The 21,812-nt window shown below is 35.1% G+C and overlaps 1 protein-coding gene across 9 annotated transcripts in view; it reads right to left on the bottom strand.

Moving 5' to 3' along the window:
• bcam (basal cell adhesion molecule (Lutheran blood group)) overlaps nt 1-21,812 on the bottom strand; it is a 115,396-nt gene that overhangs the window by 8,289 nt on the left and 85,295 nt on the right. For 5 of the 9 annotated variants that reach the window (XR_015510623.1, XR_015510622.1, XR_015510625.1 and 2 more), the window contains exons 4-15: nt 21,500-21,576; nt 21,226-21,322; nt 18,973-19,155; nt 18,751-18,872; nt 18,521-18,665; nt 16,064-16,176; nt 14,841-14,982; nt 7,928-8,052; nt 7,699-7,834; nt 4,713-4,748; nt 1,790-1,931; nt 1,603-1,696 (exon numbers count right to left, since the gene is read on the bottom strand). Coding sequence is in view for 3 of the 9 variants with exons in the window: in NM_001365889.1 (NP_001352818.1) it covers nt 1,603-1,696; nt 1,790-1,931; nt 4,713-4,748; nt 7,699-7,834; nt 7,928-8,052; nt 14,841-14,982; nt 16,064-16,176; nt 18,521-18,665; nt 18,751-18,872; nt 18,973-19,155; nt 21,226-21,322; nt 21,500-21,576 (1,412 nt within the window). In the remaining 6 variants the exon portion in view is untranslated. Of the gene's footprint in view, nt 1-1,602; nt 1,697-1,789; nt 1,932-2,223; nt 2,245-4,465; nt 4,749-7,698; nt 7,835-7,927; nt 8,053-14,840; nt 14,983-16,063; nt 16,177-18,520; nt 18,666-18,750; nt 18,873-18,972; nt 19,156-21,225; nt 21,323-21,499; nt 21,577-21,812 lie in introns of those variants that run through there. The other 4 variants (XR_015510620.1, XR_015510621.1, NM_001365888.1 and 1 more) reach the window with 2 other exon arrangements.

A 21,812-nucleotide genomic window follows, 5' to 3' on the forward strand; every position in this document is an offset into this window, starting at 1 on the left:
GAAGATTTTTTTAACACATTTCTAAACATAATAGTTTTAATAACTCATTTCTAATAACTGATTTATTTTATCTTTGCCATGATGACAGTAAATAATATTTGACTAGATGTTTTTCAAGACACTTCTATTTAATTAAAAGTGACATTTAGAGGCTTAACTAGGTTAACTAGACAGGTTAGGGTAATTAGGCATATTATTGTATAACAATGGTTTGTTCTGAAGAATATTGAAAAAATATAGCTTAAAGTGGCTAATTTTGACCTTTAATGGTTTTTTAAAAATTATAAATCGCTTTTATTCTTGCCAAAATAAAAGATATAAGACTTTAACAGTGTATATGTGTGTGTGTGTGTGTGTGTGTGTGTGTGTGTGTGTGTGTGTTTGTGTATGAGTGTATATATATATATATATATATATATATATATATATATATATATATATATATATATATATATAGGGATGTAACGGTATTGTAAATACCGTCATACCGCAATAGCAATTTTTTTCAATATTACCGTAGTCGCATGACTCGGTGAAACTATAGGTCTTCTGAGAAAATTTGCTCAGGCGAATGAAGCTTCCGGAAGGTAGCGGAAACTACAATTCCCATTAGCCCAGGCGGGGCCATCATCCTTTGCGGTCTGTTGTCGCTACAGATCCAGTAATGCGGAAATGGAGTGTGCTGCTTGTAGCGGGAATGAAAAAGAGCTGGAAATGATCAAACCTAAAGCGGGTTTTAAATCGGATGTGTGGAAGCATTTCGGTTGGGGGTGTTGTTGTTGACGCGTACTGAATAGCGTTGTTGTTGCGTCGGGCAGGACGGAGGGTGTGTCGCATCGCAAGGGCCCTTTTGATCATTTTGAAAGGGCACTTTCTATCCAAGACTAAAAAGGGCATGTGCACTGCACAGGTTGAGCCCTATGTGTGCACTTGCCTGCAAGTTGGGGAATACGACTAATAACAGTCATGGGGACTGCAGAATACAGCACACTGTTCAGATTGATGCAGACATTGACTTGTACCGCAAAGAGACCTCTATCTCACTCATGGCTTGTCCTCTCAAGTTGGGGAAAGACAATGCACAACGTTACCCACTGCTGTCAACCTGGGCCAAGTCATATCTGTCCCAGAAACCTCAGTCCCAAATGAGAGGGGTTTTTCTGTTGCAGGGGACATTGTAAATGCCCAGAGATACCAGCTTTTACCAGATTATAGTTATATCATTTTCCTTAAAACCCATCTCTATCCAAGTGAGTGAGTGAGTGATTAAATGTTGAATGTGATGAGTTTTCAACAATACTAAATTGAAACTTTATTTTTTTACATGGTTTAATGATTTTTTGTTATTAAAATTGAAAAATTGAAGTTCCTGTTTCAAAGCTTACAGATAGATGGCTAATTTGTTTGTCATTGATATGTTCAGTGCTAAGGTAAATAAACACTTTTGGCACTTTTTTGGGGTATTTTCATTAGTTTTGTTTTTCCTGTAAATGATTCAATAAATACCGTACCGTGCCATTCATACCGAGGTATTACCGTACCGTGAAATTCTGATACCGTTACATCCCTAATATATATATATATTTTTCTTTGATCGCTCACCTGTTCTGCAGGCTTTAGCAGACCAGCCTCTTCCTTGCTTTTCTCACTGGGCTTAATCTCCACCACAATATTATCTTTCACTCCTCCAGAAGCCCTGGAACAAAGAAATGACACACAAAGAAGAGTTACAAACAACTATACAGCTTTATGTCCTGCTAAGTCAATGATCCCAGTATGTGCCACTCACACTTCCTTCTGGTCCTTCTTCCCGCAGCCTAGTTTGCCCTTCTTATTAAGGAAGAAGAGCGAAGCCACCAGGATGAGCAGCAGCAGGACACACACCACCACAGCGATCACCACAGAACTCGAACCGCCCTGCTTTCCTTCCACTGAGGAGAACCAACAACAAGAGAGGGTACTGGTTAATGGTGAGCGTGCAGAAGAGTTTTGGCCGGACAGGAAGAGAAAGTGGCACACGGAAGGGGAACGGGTGTGTTGAAAAGGGTGGGGAGGAAGTAAACAAGAACAATAAGGAATTGTTCTTTTGCTGAGTGCTAACGGGAGACCCATAAAGGAATCAGTGATAGATAATGTCAGGATTTAAAAAAAAAAGATCTGAAAGCAACAGACAGTGTTTTACACATCATGCAAAGACAGAGAAGCAGCAGGGGTTATACAGACCTGTTTTAAAGTCAGGATTTCCTTCAAGCAGCATTATAGGAAAGAGAAAGTTGAGTCCCATTGAACAGCACACATGAAAATAATCATTAACACGCAACAAGGCACACCACCAAGATGAAGACGAACACACACACTTGCACGCATACACACAAACAAACTTGTATATATATGGTTTACGAGGACTTTTTATATGCATAATGAATTTTACACCAGAGTGTCTGTAACATGCTAAAAAGTGTGAAAAGATGATAGCTGAGTCATAAATTATTTAATCATTCAACTTAGAGAAAATGAAGGCCCTTCAAATTTATTTAAAAATCCTAAAGGTATTCCAAGTTATTACATTTTTTATAATATTTTTTTTATCGTATACTTTTTTTTTTTTTTTGATTTTTTAGGGAGAATGAATCATTGAATCATTGTCTGGGCAAATAGTTGGATTCTAGTTTACTTATGCAATCCCACTCGATTTGTTGTTAACTCTATGCACAATTACTGCATTACTGAAAAAAGTGTTGCCTGCAGAACTGTTGCAAACAATTAATTTGTGTTGAATATAAACAAACAAATTAAGTTTAATAAAGTTTAACTTAATTTGTTTGTTTAAATTCAACACAAAAAAATAGTTTACAACCACCTTACGTAAAAAAATTTAGTAAATTCAACGAGTCATCTCTGGATAATTTTTTTCAGTGGTATTATTTTTTGTTCTTTGTCTGGGGTAAACTAAAGAATCAAGTAATGTACAGCATGTGGTATGTTTCACCACTTAAAATGATTGCAAATTTGTCTTTTTTTATTTATCTAACTGATTAAAATATTTAAGTTGTCTCAAAAAATCTTAAGAATTGTGTTGTTTCAACTCTTTTTAAATATTTAGTTTGAACAAGCAGCAAAATTCTTTTTTTCAGTATATGTTTGTAGCTTGTTCAAACTACTTATTTAAAGGTAATTGAAATAACACAATTTGAGACAACTTAATTGTTTTATGTTCAATCCACTTAATTTTTTGAAGTTTACTTAATTGTGTTGGGACATCAGGAATAAATTGTGTGGAACTCTGCACCAAATGAGGCGGTCTCGACTCGACGATACAAACTCTGGAGCGGATTGATTGTAGTGAGAAAGCAATACGATCCAAACCTGGTTTTATCACAGTGTAATAGGCATATATGGCTATATGAAGACAGAATTATGAGTAGGGCGGAATGTCATTCCTACCAGTGAATGTGCATCTCATGTCAAATACAAAACTGAAAGCATGTTAACTATTAATGATAGCTGTTTATCCGTTAAAATTGACCTTGGTCTTGGATTATCTGTTATTTTTCTTTATAATGTAAAATAAAATAAGGACACATGACAACCCAGGAGGTCTCTTAAAAATAAATCATGAAACTCTGACCAATGTGAGGTGAGTTTATTCGCACCTGACATGTTTTAGCTATTTTGGTCCATTTAAAAACTTTGTCATGTGAAAGCAAACCAGACCAAGAACAAAGTGCAACATTGCAACAATTTTCATCTCTTTTTTGGAACAAAATAATCACTCCAAAGGTGTGAAAGCACCTTAAGTTAGTTTTAAACTTGTGGCGATGAGGTCTTTGGAAAAGACTTTGGAAAGAGTCTTAAAAAAGGTCTAAAGAGGTATTAGATATAACTTCTTTAATTCTTCTGAATTTGCTGTATACTGTGTATTCCAAAAAATATTTTTGCAGCTCGTTCAAACTACTTATTTTAAATGAATTGAAACTATTCTTGAGATTTTTTTGGGACCACTTATTTATTTTTATCCACTCAAATTTGTTAAATCAATTACTTAATCGATTTGGGTTGGGACAACATGAAGGAATTGTGGAAACACAGCATTTTTACTATGCAAAAAACGCTTTTTACATGGCCTTACTTTACTCCTACCCATAAACCAAACCCTTATATGAAACCAGTAGCAAAATCTGAAGGTCAAAAGGCCCTGTTAAGATTTTTAAGCAATTTGCATTACAAGAAGACAAAGCGTGTCCTCGTAAATCACCATAATAGAGTACGACTAGGTCATACCCATGTCATTATACAATTCTGTGTCCTTGTAAATCACATAAACCTGCACACACAAACACACACACACACAAACACACACACACTAGAGTGACCAGAGAAGTGACACACTTGTCAACGCACTCAAGGATGGACGGAAAAGACAACGGTATTAAGAGACAGACACAAAGAGGAAGGAAAGAGAGGATAGTAAAATAGAACAGAATCCTTTATTGACCCCAGTGAAGGAAAAGTTAAAGGTGCAGCATCAACAAAATAGAGGACGGACAATCATACAAAGAGCACATACGTAATACAATATACAATATACACAGTGATTGGTAACAGTACATAATATACAGTGTAAAGGGCTGGAGAGCAAGATCACAGAGTGTGTACAAGAAAGAGTCCTGAGAAGGAGAGAAGGAGCAGAGAGAGCTGGGACAAGTGTCTACCTCTGTCAGAATTGGCAGGTGTGGGTTTTGCTTGATCTGCACAGAGAGAGAGAAAAAAATGTTAAGAGAATGGTTATGTTTTGAGGGTAAATCTTTGTTTGTTGATGCATAAAGTTTACTTGGAATGGTGTGCTACAAAATAAGCTTTTTGTATGCAGAAGTATCAAAAGTGGTTCTACACAGAGCCTACCCAATAATAATTTAGGTAATAATGTCAATAATCTTCTGAACATTGATTAGCATTCCAAGGCGGATTTATTTTGTGGTTTATTATGTTAAGAAGACCTGAAGATGCTGCAACCAATAAGCCACAGTTTTATTTTTATTGCCTCAAAGCTAAGATTCATAAACATTGTATTGTGAACAATAGTAGATTGTCTGCGTAGGACTTGCTTACATTTTATTTGGTTGGAGTAAATTAAAAACTGCAAATGTTCTTTTCATCAGTTAAAAATACAGTAAGCTTTATTTCTCACAGAAACCCAAGTATAAATTTCAGTGCAGCACTTCTGTGAAAGAGTACACAAATACAATAATTGACAACTCTTTTATGATAGAGATGTTAAACAACAAATTGTTATTAAGTGACTGAAACTATAAACTTTTTTTGGCAAATTTCTCAATTTTGAAATAATTTGATTCATGTGATCAATGTTGGGTAAAGTTACTTTTAAAAGTAATATATTGCAATCTTAAGTAACTTATAAAGTAAATAAATGTGTTATTTAGTTCCTTTAAGGAAAGTAACATGATGTGTTGTTATTTATTTATTTATTTATTTTTAAAGATTAAGATACGTATAAGATTGAATGCTTGTTGGATGGATTGGGTTGGAATAAAATGCAAATGTTGACTATTATAATAATCAATAAGGAGGACAATAATTTAAAACTGTAACATTAATATTTCAAAACAAGCAGTGGTATCACAAATACAATCAATTTGGTCAACAGCATTCCAATCAATAAGACGAAAGAGCAAATTAGGATACTAATGTAAACCCATAGAACCATTAGAGAGTATAATTAACTACATTAAAGTCGAAAGTAATTATACTTATCAAAGAGTCAGATTGAACTAGTTTTAAACTAATTAAACTAGAGTTAAAGTACTAAAGAGAATTAACCTCAAATGCAGAAGTTAAGAACAGAGGTGTGAATCCAACAGTTTGCAGACTGTGAACTGGGGCAGGAAACATCAATGTTTCCTTTTATACATTATGGTGTCCGAAGTCTCTTTGTTAAGAAGCTTGTGTTAAAGTATAGCACACTGTGACCTTGCAAATAGACTAAATAAAGTTGCTGATATACAGTATATGTAGATATCCATTAGAACACTACTGGCACAAGATGCTATATTTCTGAGAAAGGTAGACAATCTTACTAATGCCCTAACCACATAAGAAAATATAGACATATAAGCTCTGCCAAAAATGGGAAGTACCAGTTTGTTATAAGCAATTCTTTGGCTTTTCTGAAAATATTACACCTTGTAAATTATTCTTAAGATACATATTGGGTGCCAAGATGATGAAGGTTATGTGATGACTACAGCTAAAAAGCACACCAAGTTCTCCATGAATGCATCTACGACAATGGTCTCAAACTCAATTCCTCGAAGACCACAGCTCTGCAGATTTTTGCTCCAACATCAAACTGACAACTTTTTTAATATTCTCCAGTAGTCTATTCCTAGCCCTGCAGGAATCGAGTTTGAGACTATTGTCTTAGATGCATGTTTGGAGAACTTGTTTTTTTAAGTAGTAATCATATGACCTTCTTCTTCTTGGGGCCCAATATGTTTTTTTCTGATTTATGATTTAAGAGCTGTACAAGTTCAGCCAAGCACTTGGATGGATGCAAAAATCACAAGCGTAAGCTAAGCTCTTTGATATGTGGCAAGCACAAAATTGATCAAATATTGATCAAACATATTGGAATGTATAATGATAAACAATTAATAATGCACATGATATATCATTCAATCATTATGAATAATTAGATTTCCTAAAATCAACAAACCTAAAATAATTTATTCCTAAAATAATTACATTTCCTAAAATCAACAAACCACTGAGACAGAATTTTTATGCTTTGCATTTTCAGCATATTATGAATTCACATAAAACTGAATGGACAATTATTATAGTCTGTTTATACTCTTCTAAAGGCTGTAACACCAGAATGGCTGTCGGCCATCTGTCAAAGTTGGGCCGTTGGTAAGAGTCTAGTCGGGCTCATGCAGTTGGCTGTTCATCCACTTCAGCATGTTGAACTGGGGTTGGGGCCATACCACAGACCACTTTAATTAACTGTACAATTTAGCATACGGATCAGTGCACGAGAATAAAAGCTGTGAAAAAAGTGAGAAAAGAAGTCACGGATGTCCCGCTGTTCTAGCGTTACATCATCTTACCAGAGAATTTCACTCACCCGCTCACTTTCTTCAGTTTAGTCCCTGTTTTATCAGAGGACACCACAGCAAAATGATACACTAATTATTCGGGCACATGTTTTACTTCACTAACTCATAAACCCCCAGTGCTAGTCAATTTATTTCCTCGCAACCAATACTTGTATCCAATAACAGGTAAACATGTGTTGGGTACAGAACTTTGGAAAATTTTAATACAATTTTCATATGACTAGTCATTTTGACTTCAACTGTGCATACTATATATATATATATATATATATATATATATATATATATATATATATATATATATATATATATAAATATATAAATATATAAATATATATATATATATATATATATATATATATATATATATATATATATATATATATATATATATATATATTCTCATACTTTTTGTGCAACTAAACCAAAACTAGAAAACAATGCAAGTGAGCTCAACATGACTGTGTTCTGTCCAATATTTCCTCAGCACTGTTATTTGGAACAGTAATTTCCTGAGTACAGTAGTCCAATCCAAACACAGCTTCAGCCTGTTTGCACTAACCTAGTTTCACCTCGAAGTTCTTGCTGTCTCTTCCATGAGTGTTGTACGCTTCACAAATCACACCGTCCTTCAGAACTGCAGCTGTGGCCTCAAGAGTGACTGTGCTGATCACCCTGTTCCCTTTTACTGTCACCGACTACACACACGCAGATCAATCACATTACAAATATACAGTGAAAACAGTTTTCCTAATTTGTTTGAAACACACGCATCACACACATACACGCACCTCTTTGCCAGAAGGTGTCCAGATGAATTGTGGAGCAGGATGACCAAGAGCAGAGCAGTTGAGAGTGACCATCCCTCCCTCCTTATCAACCAAACCCTTGACTGGAGCATCAATCTCAGGCTGACCTTCAAAGCAAAAGTGCAGGTTTATTATCAGTGGTTGATCTTTGAGTTTATTTGGTTTACATGAAATCAAAATTCACATTTAGTGAAGTTTATTTATAACCTTATTTCGAGAAGGTCATGTGCTTATGATTGCTTGCAGCTGGTCATGCATCATCCAAATTTATGATTTACCAATCAGATGATTCCTAAGCCACTAAAAATACCCTAAGTTCTGTCTAACAGCCATCTTTGTTTGAAGAATCCCCCTTCCACTACTACTCCTCCACCTTTCCTATAGGTGACAGGGTGATCCAGTGGTTAGCACTGTTGCCTCACAGAAAGAACGTCACTGGTTCTAGTCCTTACCAAGCTAGCCAACGTTTCTGTGCGGAGTTTACATGTTCACCCCGTGCTCACGTGGGTTTCCCTCGGGGCAACCCGGTTTCCTCCCACCATCCAAAAACATGCAACTTAAGTTAACTGACTAATCCAAATCGGCACTATGCTCCTAGTAAGTAGCAATGTCTTAAGAGCAATCCCTATCTGTTCATTAGCTACTACAGCAGGGGAGATCTATATCTGAGCTTAAACTCCCCTCTCGCCTTGCAAACTGGAGAGAGCCTCAAGCTCGAGGATCTTATGAGCTCAGGGCTCTCTCCTGGGACAGTATGCCAAACAAGCTTTATAACCAATCATCAGCTAAATGTGAACTCTTAAATTGTCATAAAATTACATAGTACTTAAATGCAAAATATGTAAGATTCTTTTCATTAAATTTTCCCAAAAATACTAGAATAGTATTATATACAGTATTTTGCTGACTTATATATACAGTAGTTGAAATTAAAATGATTAGTCATCCTCTATTTTTTACCCAATTTATGTTTAAGGGAAAGACTAATTTTGTAACACATTACTAGACATAATAGTTTTCATAACTTATTTTCTAATAATTCATTTGTTTTATCTTTGCCATCATGACAGTTCTAGATATTTTCAAGATATTTGTAATCAGCTTAAAGTGCAATTTAAAGGCTTAACTAGGTTCATTAGATTAAGTTATAATAATTAGTCAAGTCATTGTATAACAGTGGACTTAGTATTATTATTATTATTTTAAATGTAAACTGCTTTTATTCTAGCCAAAATAAAAAACAACAAACAAACCAAACAACCACTTGCCTAATTACCCTAACCTGCCTAATTAACATAATTAATCAAGTTGAGTCACTTTAGGCTGTATAAAAGTGTCTTAAAATTATCTAGTAAAATATTATTTACTGTCATCATGCAAAGATAAAATAAATGAGTGCTTAAAAATGGTTTATGAAAACTATTATGTTTAGAAATGTGTTAAAAAATATTCTCTCCGTTGAACAGAAATTGGGGAAAACAATAACCGGGGGGTGGGGGGTAGCTAACAATTTAGGGGGGGTAATAATTCTGAATTCAACTGTAGGTCATTTTAACTAGTGACAAGTGACATGGGCCATGTATTGTGTGGGCATGCTAATCATATCACAAATCTTCAAAATCTGGTTGGGTTTTCTGGAAAACAAGGAAACAACAAGGACGTTTTAATATGTTTAATTAGACTGTACAGTGTATTTAGAATGATAAAAAAAGCACTGCTTCTTCCATGACTAAAAAACAAGAAGCGGCCCACTGTGGCATAATAAAAGCTCCACTGCTTTTGTTGCTCCCAAAATACTGTGCCTTTAAGTATACAGGTGATTTATCAGTGCACCTTTAAAAAAAAATCATAAAAGGTGCACTAATCATAATTGTTATTAAACTATTAACCTCCCTTTCCACTTCGAGGAAAGTGGGGCTCTATAAATATTCCACAATTGTCTGTGTAGTTAGTAATGGCATTTCTTAAGATCCAAACTGAAGGATGAAATCAAATCCCGTCCTACATCAGATCTTTACCAAAAGCTTTTTCACTTAAAAATATTTCACAATATGAGAAAAAAAAACTTCAATTACATGCTGACTTTAAAGTGTGGTCAGACTAAACTTTTAGTTCCTTTGACTCTTTTGACTTTCATTCATATTTATAGGACAAAGAAAGGAAATAGAAGTTCATTCTAATTTTGCAGCATTTCCAGTTTCCAGGTCCATTTTTCGCTACAATGCAAATTCGAATCATGTAAATACATTGGTTTCCTTCAGAAAATGCATCAGCTGAGAATAGTACAATATTTTTATTAATTTGGATACATCATTTATAATCACTGCAATATTCAGTATAAAAATGTATCATAATCCATGTGCTCAGAACCAGGGGGAACTTTAGGAAACCAGGAAAAGGTGTGAACTACACTCATGAATACTGTAAATGTAGACATATAGAGCAAAACCAGGAAATCAACTAAAATGACAGTTTTCTTGATTGCACACATAAGATATGTCAATGAGATGTCATTGAGTGTTACAGTGCAACAAGCTGCAGGATAACACTCTTTAGCAGCCTGGATTCAAGTATTAATACAGGAATTAGTTTAACAGTGACTGCTCACATTGTTAGTGGCCTTGGAAATATCTCAGGAGTTTAAGGAAATTGCCTTGAATGAAATCAAACTGCTTTCAGATTAATCAAAACATTTGATGTGAAGCCAAAGCCAATGAGGATTTAAAAAGTGAGATACTCTCTTCTTCAACTGTCTCATTTGATCTCTTTCAGTAATTCTTAGCAGAATTAATGTATTTCCAAGTTAAAGAAACACAAGAGTGGTTTAATTACAGTATGGAAATTAGTTTGTTTAGACCTTGAGTTTAAGGTGTTCAAATTACATTTGTACAGCATAAGCAAATAGTTATTTATCATATTAAACTGTAAATGAGAATGTTAATGATGCTATTTAGTTGGTGAGTTTGTTTACTGCAAGGAAACTCATTTAGCTAGTTTATGAGGAGATAAGCATTTTTATGAACATACACATTATGTTCAAAACCTTTGTTAATATTCATTTGATTCATCTTGGATACATACAATTGATCATGGATTTTGGAAATTGAAGGATCTGAAGGCTGGAATAATGGTTGTTGAAAATTGATCCAAACTCAAATGTAATATATATGCTAGTATATTTTCTTTACATTTAATCATTTAAAGGGCACCTAGGTTACCCCTTTTTACAGATGTATTATGAATCAAACACACATAAAGGAAGCAGATCACATGTGGTGTTTGTGAGAAATACTACAGTAAAATCTTAACCAATGAGTATTTGATGCATTTGCAGTGTTAAGTTACAACGATGAGTCACATACAATGTCATTACAAAGTTCACGCGCACACACACAAACACACACAGACACACACACACATACCCAGGACGGACACAATATTAAATTTTAAAAAAAGGACTGTTTATATCACCCCGATTTGACCTCCAATTTGACCTCCTATACACTATACTCAAACATGTTTCTGTCCAAACACCATAGGTACCCTTTAAAGTAAAAACATAAGTGAACCTGGATCACAAACAAGTCTTATATTGCAGGGGTAAGTTTTGGGAATAGCCAAAAATAAACTGTATGGGTTAAAATGATTGATTTTCATTTTATGCCAAAAATAATTAGTCTCTTAAGTAGAGATCTTCTTCATTGAAAACATTTAGCAAATATCATTCAACAAACCTATCTAAGAGTAATTTTGGATTAGTAATATGAAAATTTCTAGTTTTTCAGCTTTTAGATGATATTTAAAGAGCCCATATTATACATGAAATAAGGTCATATCTTGGTTGTAAGGGTCTCCAACAACAGTCTAATATGCATGCAAGGTCAAAAAACACTTTCATGGTCTTATAATCTGCATTTATTTTTATCTAATTATCCCAGCGACTCCTGTATGAATCGTCCAGTGATTCATTTGTTCCCAAACCCCTCCTTAGCGCGGAGCTAATCTGCGCTGATTGGGCCGATGACAGTCTGTCGCGATTGGTCGACTGCCTTCAGTCAGAGAGGGAAATGGCCAATAGCTAATCAGCAATTTAAAAAGTAATCACAGTTCATACACGCTCGATAGTGTAGGCGTTGACTTTAGCTGCCACACTATGGCGAGTGGATAGTGCCACGGATAACCTAACGAAGGAGACAGTCGTGTACTCGCCATACCACACACACACAAAAACACACACACACCTCCGGATGACAACGCTCCCGCTTCAGCCCGCACCCGCCAGGTTTTAGCCTGAGAACCCGCTCCGTTTTCTGCCCGCCGCGCCCGGTCCCGCTAGAGCGGAGAACACAACCAAATATCACCCAGTATACAGTCCAGACAGCCAAGATGTCTGTATAAACACATACACACAGCACAAAGTACACAAAGCTCGTTCGTTCGTTCGCTCTCTCTCTCGCTCTCTCTCTCTCTCTCTCTCTCTCTCTCTCTCTCTCTCTCTCTCCCCGCGCCAGATTTCTGCGGCGCGGGAATACATTTCCGAATAAATCGCGGGAGCAGAACTCTAGCACGGAGCTCCATAAACAAACAGCACGCGTCGCGTTTTTAACGTGACTTTGCACGCGATAAGATAATATATCCAGTTAACCTGATACAGTACACGCGGTTACAAGTAACAAATCACAACTAAATACATTTGCAAGCTAGAGTAAACGAGGAAACAACTTTAACCGCACGTACTTACACTTGAGAAATGTAGGAAGAAACCCATCCTGACGTCCATCAGTTACTCTTTACTGATCCTTCCTTTAACAAACTCAGATGAAGTATTCTTTGTAGCATGTAGCTTCCAGAAGTTTCCAACTGCTTGGTTATAATGCTGATGTTTCATCTTTGGGTAGAGACTCAATATATCCATCTGCAGTGTGACTTCAATCGACCGGCATGTTTGTGTGCGTGTGTTTGTGGGTGTGCGTGTGTTTGTGGGTGTGTGTGTGTGTGTGTCTGGGTTACTGCGTCAGAGGGCGGGGCCTCAGGTTTGAAATCTCCCGGGTTTGCGCGTGCACGTGAAAAACTTTGTTTCGTTCGTACGTCATGGCGAAACACCTAATGAGTCGGTATCAAGGCGACTCGTTTGAAGCACTATGATTCGACTCTTTTATAGATGAATCAACAGTTTTAAACACTGTATTCTTACAGATTTAAGCCTTAGCTGGATACTTCACTTCACTTAGAGCTGTGTTACACACTACATGGAGGGGAATTTTCAAAAACCCATAATATGGGCTCTTTAAATCTCATTTTCCAAAAGTTAACCCTGATAGTTTTGTGGTCCACGGTCACATATATGTAAATTAACAGCTAAATATGAATCCTTGAAATTGAATCAATTCCATATATTGACGTAAAATTATGCAGCAGGCACACAACATCATAAGACGTTAACATTAGGTTAGATTTAGGTCATGACGTCAGGTGACCAAAATTTAATATCTATAAGGATTTTTGAGGTCCAATAACCAAACCAAATTACATTAATATTTGGTTGATTTCAGGTTGGAATGGAAAGTGACCAAATCCCAATGTCTGATAGATGTCATAGTGCTATCGTCCACACAACGTCAAGGTGTAACATGATTAGATGCTAATATTTGGTTAATTTTACGATGGACGTTGGACATTGATGTCGACCTGACGTTGGGTACTGATGTAAACCCAATTTTCATTTCCAAACAATGTAATGTATTTATATAGCGCATTTATTGTGTATGGCCATACACCCAAAGCGCTTCACAATCATGTGGGGTGTCTCCACACCACCACCAGTGTGCAGCATCCACTTGGATGATGCGACGGCAGCCACAGGACAACAGCGCCAGTGCGCTCACCACACACCAGCTATTGGTGGAGTGGAGAGACAGTGAAAGAGCCAATTCGGTGGATGGGGATGATTGGGAGGCCATGATCGTATGGGCCGATAGGGGGACTTTGGCCAGGACACCGGGGTTAAACCCCTGCTCTTTCACGAGAAGTGCCATGGGATTTTTAATGACCACAGAGAGTCAGGACCTCGGTTTAATGTCATCCGAAAGACGGCGCCCACAGACAGTGTAGTGTCCCCTTCACTTTTACTGGGGCATTAGGACTCACATAGACTGCAGGTTGAGCGCCCCCTGCTGGCCTCACTAACACCACTTCCAACAGCAACCTAGTGTTCCCTAGTGGTCTCCCATCCAGGTACTAACCAGGCTCAGCCCTGCTTAGCTTCAGTGAGTAACCGGTCTTGGGCTGCAGGGTGACATGGCTGGGGGTAAAATCAAAAATCAAATGTCCCCAAGATGTTGGGGTACAATGTCAATATGACATAGATGTCCTTTGACTGCAGGGTATATTTATTTTTCTATACAGCCTTCTTTCGTATAACAGGAATAAATTACATCTTAAAATGTATTAATATTTTGACAATTTTATTGTTTTTTAAATAAAACTTTTGACTGGTGTTTGACCATCTTTGACTAATTTTGTGTCATATACATTTTTGGTTTGGAGATTTTTATAGGGGTTTTCTCATTGAGTTCAACTGGTCTGTTGGCGCAGCCTGATCATTTTTTTAATATTCTTACAATCTGTGTGGCATAAATTGTATTTTTAGAATTGGCACGCTTGATTGAGGAAGTATTTTCCTCTGACATTGAACTCCTACCTGTATCTAAACATACAATAATATCCACACAATGAAAACCAGCTGGTACAACAAGCACTGACTGTTTGTTGACAGCCCATAGTTTAGCTCTATCACTTGAACACAAGCTGCTATGACACTGATGACAGCATTTATTGAAACTTTGCACTGATAAACCACAATAAAGCTGTATTTGTCTGGTAATGCACTCAATACCTTTGACGTTAACAGTGATGTTGACTTGTTTTTGAAGACCTGGCACTGAAGGTACAGCTCCGACACACACGTACACACCACCGTCAGCCAGAGTCACAGACTCCTTAGCAAATACACCAGTGTTTGACAGCTCCTTCGAGTCCTGTGGTTTACAGAAAGACAACGTAGACACTGAGTCAACTAAGATTTAGTATAACCAAAAAATATACAGCCAAATAAAAATATTTTTTTACTCAAAACTGAAAAATCTGCCATAATTTCCTCCCTTTTCACTTGTTTTCACTGGTTTGAGTTTTTTTAATTCTGTTTAACACAAATAAAGATATTATGAAGAAAGCTAAAAACCTGTAACAGGTTTTTACCTTCCTTTAAAATATCTAATTTAGTGTTCAATGGAACAAAGAACCTCATAAAGGTTTATAATGACTTGAGAATGAGTAAATAGTGAGTAAATTTTCATTTTTGGGTGAACCGTGACTTTAAAGTAATATTTTGAAAAAGAAAATTCAGATTTGCTTGTGTTATTCCAAACCAATAAGACTTTTTGTTTCATGTTCTACATAAAATTCAAGCTATTTTTACTGAAATTGGAGATTTTTGTCTCTCTGCTAAAATTCTGTCTCGTTAGGAACTAAAATGGATTTGAAATGGCAATAAAGATATGGTGAATGGTAATGAATTTAATTCTTGGGCTCTCACCCAGGCAAGAGGTGCATGAAAAAAATAAATATTTGGAAAAAGAAAGCATTGTTGTTTAAGCAGTAGCAAAAAGTGTCAATTACATATGAAAATATGATTAAAAAAGTTATCTTAATTTTGTTGCTATACAGTACGTATTTGACATTTCTGTATGTGAATGATGACATCACATGCTGCACTCGTTGCCATTTCCATTTTTAATTATTGACATCATACGTAATATTAATTATTGTCTCTTTTTTTGTAGATGCTATTTTTACTTAGTTTACATTGTAGAAAGTGTTAAATACAAATGATTTGATTTGACTTTATAATAAGGGGAAAATAATGAGGTTTTCCAACATTCTTCAAAATATCTTCTCTCAGAAAAAAAGAAGCTCAAACTGGTTTTGCAATGATGGCAGACTTTTGATTTTTTGGATGAACTAGCACCTTAATTGTATTTGAGTAATAACAAACAACAACAACATAATATTATAACAAAAACGAGTGCAGGAAAAAATGAAGAGATTATCTTCACTTGCCTTTGTCCACTGCAGGGTGTGAGCTTCAGAAGCCTTGGCCTTACACTGAAGCTCCACATGATCTCCTTTAGAAACAACCAAGGGCCCTTCTGGTTCCACTGTTATGTCGATATCTGATAGCACAACAAAAGAATGCATAGAGATAAACACATCTTTTAATCAACATCTTGATTAAGTGAAATTTTTGCTGTTTGACATTTTCTCAGAAAACTCTTTTCTGATGTATCGAGCCTAGGATGGATACGTCCCATTTATAACAAAATCATGGTGTTTGGATACCTAAGCTAATACAGTCAAGATAAAGATTTTCTTTGTTGACTAGTTTATTGACTAATAAACACATGACATTATTTAAATTGTTTGGAGATTTTTAGAGTTGTAATTAAGGCAGGGAAACACTGTTATTTCCAGCACTGTTCTACATTACAGAGAAATACTAAACCACATTAATAGGTTTTGGAAATTTATTTCTTATTATTTTTGCCTGAGTAATGAAGTTTGCCCTGCATGCTCACAATTTTTTAAAAACTTTTTTGGTGTGTTAATCTAGTCAATAATATTATTCAGAAGGTCATGATTCACAAGAGGAATCAATGAGGAATTGGACATTTCTGTGTTTCTTTAACGGTTTGTTTTTATAACATTGTGAATCATAGATTTTGAACAAATAATGTAATGAAAATGTATTTCTTACTATTCTGAACTTTCGGAATTTCCTTGCATTGATGTAGACATGAATAAGTGTGTGATAATAATTGATATGCTATTTTCAAGTGTTATAATGTTTTGAAGGCGAAGGTAAATATTTCCTTTGTAGTTGATTGTGGTTTATTGAAATGAAAATGAGATTATATTTAATTATCGAGTGGCTGTCTAACTAATGACATAATGTGATTGACTGTGGGACCAGGAAGGCACACACTGAGGAAGGCATAGTGCCGAAACATCTGTGTTTTGTATCACCTGAATAATGTAAAACAAAAACTATACAAAGCAAATATTTAATGTGTGAATTATGATCTTCTGAATAATATTATTACTTTTGGCAATTTTTTTCTTTCTCTAAATGTAGCATGTGTCATGCCCATGTACAGTATGTTATATAGCTGTGTCATATTTATTTTATTAGCCTTTAAATGGCTAATACTTTCACTGCAAAAAATGCTTTTCTTGCTTAGATTTTTTGTCTTGTTTCTAGTCTAAATATCTAAAATTTCTTATATCAAGAAGCATTTTTTAGACAAGCAAAACATATTGCCTTGTTTTGAGAAATAATATGCCAATATTAAGTCAGTTTTTTCTTAAAACAAGCAAAATAATTTGCCAATGGGGTAAGCAAAATAATCTTGTTTTTTCTTTTGACATAAGATTATTTTGCTTACCTCATTGGCAGATTATTTTGCTTGTTTTAAGGAAAAACTGACTTAATATTGGCATAATATTTCTCAAAACAAGGCAATATGTTTTGCTTGTTTAGAAAATTCTTCTTGAAATAGCAAAATAGCTAAACAATAAAAATGCAAACAAAAAACATATTTTGACAAGTTATAATAGCATTATATATATATATATATATATATATATATATATATATATATATATATATATATATATATATATATATATATATATATATATATATTTTTTTTTTTTTTTTTTTTTTTGCATTTCAGGTATTTTCCATTCTAAAAATATAAATGTAGCATTTGCAGCTAAGTGAAATACAATAAATTTAATATTAAAAACCACAAAAACAAATTAAATGAATTCCCAAAAGTTAAAATAACTAAAGATTGAAAGTATAAATAAGAAATATAATTACAAAGAATAAATTAAAAGACCAGTTGAACATTGAAATGCAACAGTTTAGTTAGATCTTCATTTGGTGAAATAGCCCTGAGTTAAAAAAAAACTGGCATTTTTTAATAAAATGCTCTGAAATAAATAAATTCTCTAAATGACCATATTTCAATTAGAATTTAGAAAGAATGGTATCAGACTTTTACAGAATTAAGCAATTATTAACATCTCAAATAAAAACCACTAATAATAAATGCTGTAAATCCAGTGAACTTGAATTTTTTTATAGGAACTCTTAATTTATCCTCTTTAATTTATCCCCACAGTTGTTTTCCAAAGCATATATGTACAGCCCATGCAATAATAATAACAGTAATTTCTCCAATTCATGAGCATTTTCTCAAAATATGTATTTATCTCTTCTAAAAGATGTAAATGTTAGTGTGATCATAGTGAAATCATTTATTCTTTCAAATTTCCTTTGTCTTAGTCTCTATTTCAGAGGTCGCCACAGCGGAATGAACTGCCCACTATACCAACATATCTTTTTACGCAACGGATGCCCTTCCAGCCGCAACCCAGTATTGGAAAACTTTGTGAATCAATAAACTATTCACATACTTTATTTTAGTTATTATGTCTTGTTTACATACTCACAGTGCACGTTTATGTTTAGAGTTTTATGAAGTTGGACTTTGCTGTCAGCTTCATAATCCATAGCTTCACACTTATAAGTTCCAGAATCCTCCCGAGTGATGCTCTTTTTTTTCAAAGTGCCTCCCAATCCTTCCAGCAATTTTTCCTTATGAGTGAGCGAGAAAACATGAGTAAGAGTAATGACCATTACTAGATCAGTTGGTTGTGATTTGGCATGTATGGTCTCTTACCCCTTTAAAAAAATCAAACTGTGGCTGAGGGTTTCCATCAGTCTCACACTGCATCACCACATCATCGCCCTCTTTGATTGGCCCCTCGTTCTTCACTTTGAAGAAGACGTTTTCTGTTGAATCTGATTGGAGGAGTAATAGTTTATATGCAGTACAGTACATATGCAGTAATGGTGGAGATTTCATTGTGTGTGTGTGTGTGTGTTTGTGTGTAAAACTCACATTGCAATGAGATGTTGAAGTTATCGGAGCTCTCCTGTTTGATCTGGTTGTCTGGCATGGTGTACTCCACTATGCAGTGGTAGACTGATTTAGCATCAGCTTTCGTCAGGTGCATGTACAGCATGCTGGTCAAAGTGTACAGGCCTGAGGCTTCCTTCACCAAAAAATGTATCATGTATGTTTCTGGCAAAGAGAAAGAAACAAGATTAATTTTACTGTAAGAAATCTAAAAGTCTAGGTGGAGTATAGCGGAATGTAATTGGTTTCTTTATTAATTAACCTGGGGTCACCACAGCGGAATGAACTGCCAACTTTTTTAGCATATGTTTTAGGCAGCAGATGTCCTTCCAGCTGCAACCCATCCTTATTCCATCCTTAACCCACCCCACACTCATAAACTACAGACATTTTAGCCTCCCCAATTCAACTATACCGCATGTCTTTGCACTGTGGGGGAAACCGGAGCAACTGGTGGAAACCCACATGAACGCAAGGAACATGCAAACTTCACACAGAAACACCAACTGACCCAGCTAAAGCTCAAACCAGCGACCTTCTTGCTGTGAGGTGGCAGTACTACATACTGCAGCACTGAATTGCCATAAATAAATATATGAAGAGTTTATTTGCATCAACAGATAACACCACTGTTTTCAGTCATATTTCAGGTATCATGTTTTTTTTTATTGAATAGTAATTTAGTTTTTTTTTTTTTTTCGTTTTAGTAATCTTTTAAATGTTAAAAAAATGTAATTTATGAAAAAAATTAAAAAATAGTTTTTGCAAATTAACTCTTCACATGCTGAAAGATATTAAATATGTCTCAATAATTTTTAGTATTTTGGGTGAATTCTTAATCATTCGAATGTGTTAGTTTATTGTTCAGTATGAAATTATATTATTATTATTATTATTATCATTATTATTTTATTATTATTATTGTTATTATTATTACTGTTATTACTGTTTTTATTGTTATTATTATCATTACTAGTAGTAGTAGTAGTGGTAATAGTAGCAGTAGTAGTATTAGTTGTAGTAATAGTAGTAGTATTAGTTGTAGTAATAGTAGTAGTATTAGTTGTAGCAGTAGTAGTAGTAGTAGTAGTAGTAGTAGAAGTAGTAGTAGTAATAGTAGTAGTAGTAGTAGTAGTAGTAGATATGCTATCACTTGCTACGTTTCTATCCACCTATTTTTATGTGCATTTTAGAGTTGCGCATAAAAAAACGGATGGAAATGCCAAGATGACTCATTGGATGGAAACGTTGCTTTATTCGCACATCTTCACATCCAGTTTTTTTCATAAAGTTAATTTGCATTTTTGGATGGAAACATAGCTACTGTCTGATATGAAAAAGCTTAATTATGCCTCCATGACCTCTCGGTTAGACTATTGTAATGCATTAGGTGGCTGCCCTGTTGGCCTAATTAACAAACTTTAGCTGGTTCAGAATGCAGCTGCTAGAGCGCTTTCTGGAACAAAGAAATATGATCATAGTACTCCAGTTCTTTTATCATTTTATTGGCTCCCTATTAAATATAATATGGTATAACTTTTTTATTTTATTTACTACCTACAAAGTCCTGAATGGCTTAGCTCCCAAGTATTTGAGAGAGCTCCTCCATAATCATAGACCAGGCCGTATCCTGAGTATCCTGAGCTCAGTCATGGGGGAGTGAAGAGCATGAGACCCCAGTGACAGACGAGTTTCAGTATTGATCCTATGGGCCAGCCTGTACACATGCAGGTGACATACGTAAAGCATGAAGCATTCTCCAGCCTCCAGTGCCTAGACTGCAGCTCTGCACAGGAAGTTTGGCCAGAGAAAAAATGGTTGAGCCCAACTGAGCCATGTTTCTTGCCAGTTTATTATTCTTTACTTTAATTTCATCAGTTGGTGAAGTTTTGTTCCTCACCGCTGTCACCACTGGCTTGCTTGGTTTGGGACTTGTGGAGCTGCGCATCAATGGATTTGTTCTTCAGCGTTTGGACTTTCAACAGTGTAATTTAAACCTCACCGAACTGAACAAAATGTAACTTTTACTTTGAAGACTGGACTGACACACTTTCAATGTACTACAACTTCTTTGTTAAGCTGCTTTGACACAATCTACATTGTAAAAGCATTATAGAAATAAAGTTTTGAATTGAACTGTAAAGAATTGAACTGTCAAATGCGCATCACAGCACAGCACGGTGCATTTGGTGTGCAAGCCCCTTTATTCTGACACATTTCAGATTCTGAACTTACTTTCTGTTTTTTTCTTTTCTTCAGGCAGAGGGTTGTCGTCTTTAAACCAGATAATACGAGGCTCAGGATGACCATTCCTGCTGATGCACTTGCCCACCTAAAAACAAAAAAACAAAACAAAACAAAACAGCATTTTATATATATATATATATATATATATATATATATATATATATATATATATATATATATATATATATATATATATATATATATATAAACATTTTTTACGACATTTAAAAAAGCTAGATAGAAACATAAATATGAAACTGACCTCAGCGGAGGATGAAATGCTGGAATCGACAAAGATTTTCTGAGGATTGGGCACTACCATTGGCTTCTCTGGAGCAGCTGCAAGATAGAAAAAAAAATCATTAATAACTTATATGTAGTCTGAGATTTGGTTTCCTAAACTAATTACAAGCATACACACAGTGCAGTTGGCCATATAAATACCAACACACTGAGGGGGAATTCACTGAAATAATCATGACAGCTGAAAACGGCTTCTTTATACCCAGGATGCCCAGTTATAATATTCTTCTTCATCACTTAATCATTATTTTATGAATAACTGCTGCCACAAT

The sequence above is a fragment of the Danio rerio genome, chromosome 16, assembly GCF_052040795.2.
Source record: "Danio rerio strain M-AB ecotype USA chromosome 16, GRCz13ab, whole genome shotgun sequence".
In the NCBI taxonomy this organism is placed as follows: domain Eukaryota; kingdom Metazoa; phylum Chordata; class Actinopteri; order Cypriniformes; family Danionidae; genus Danio; species Danio rerio.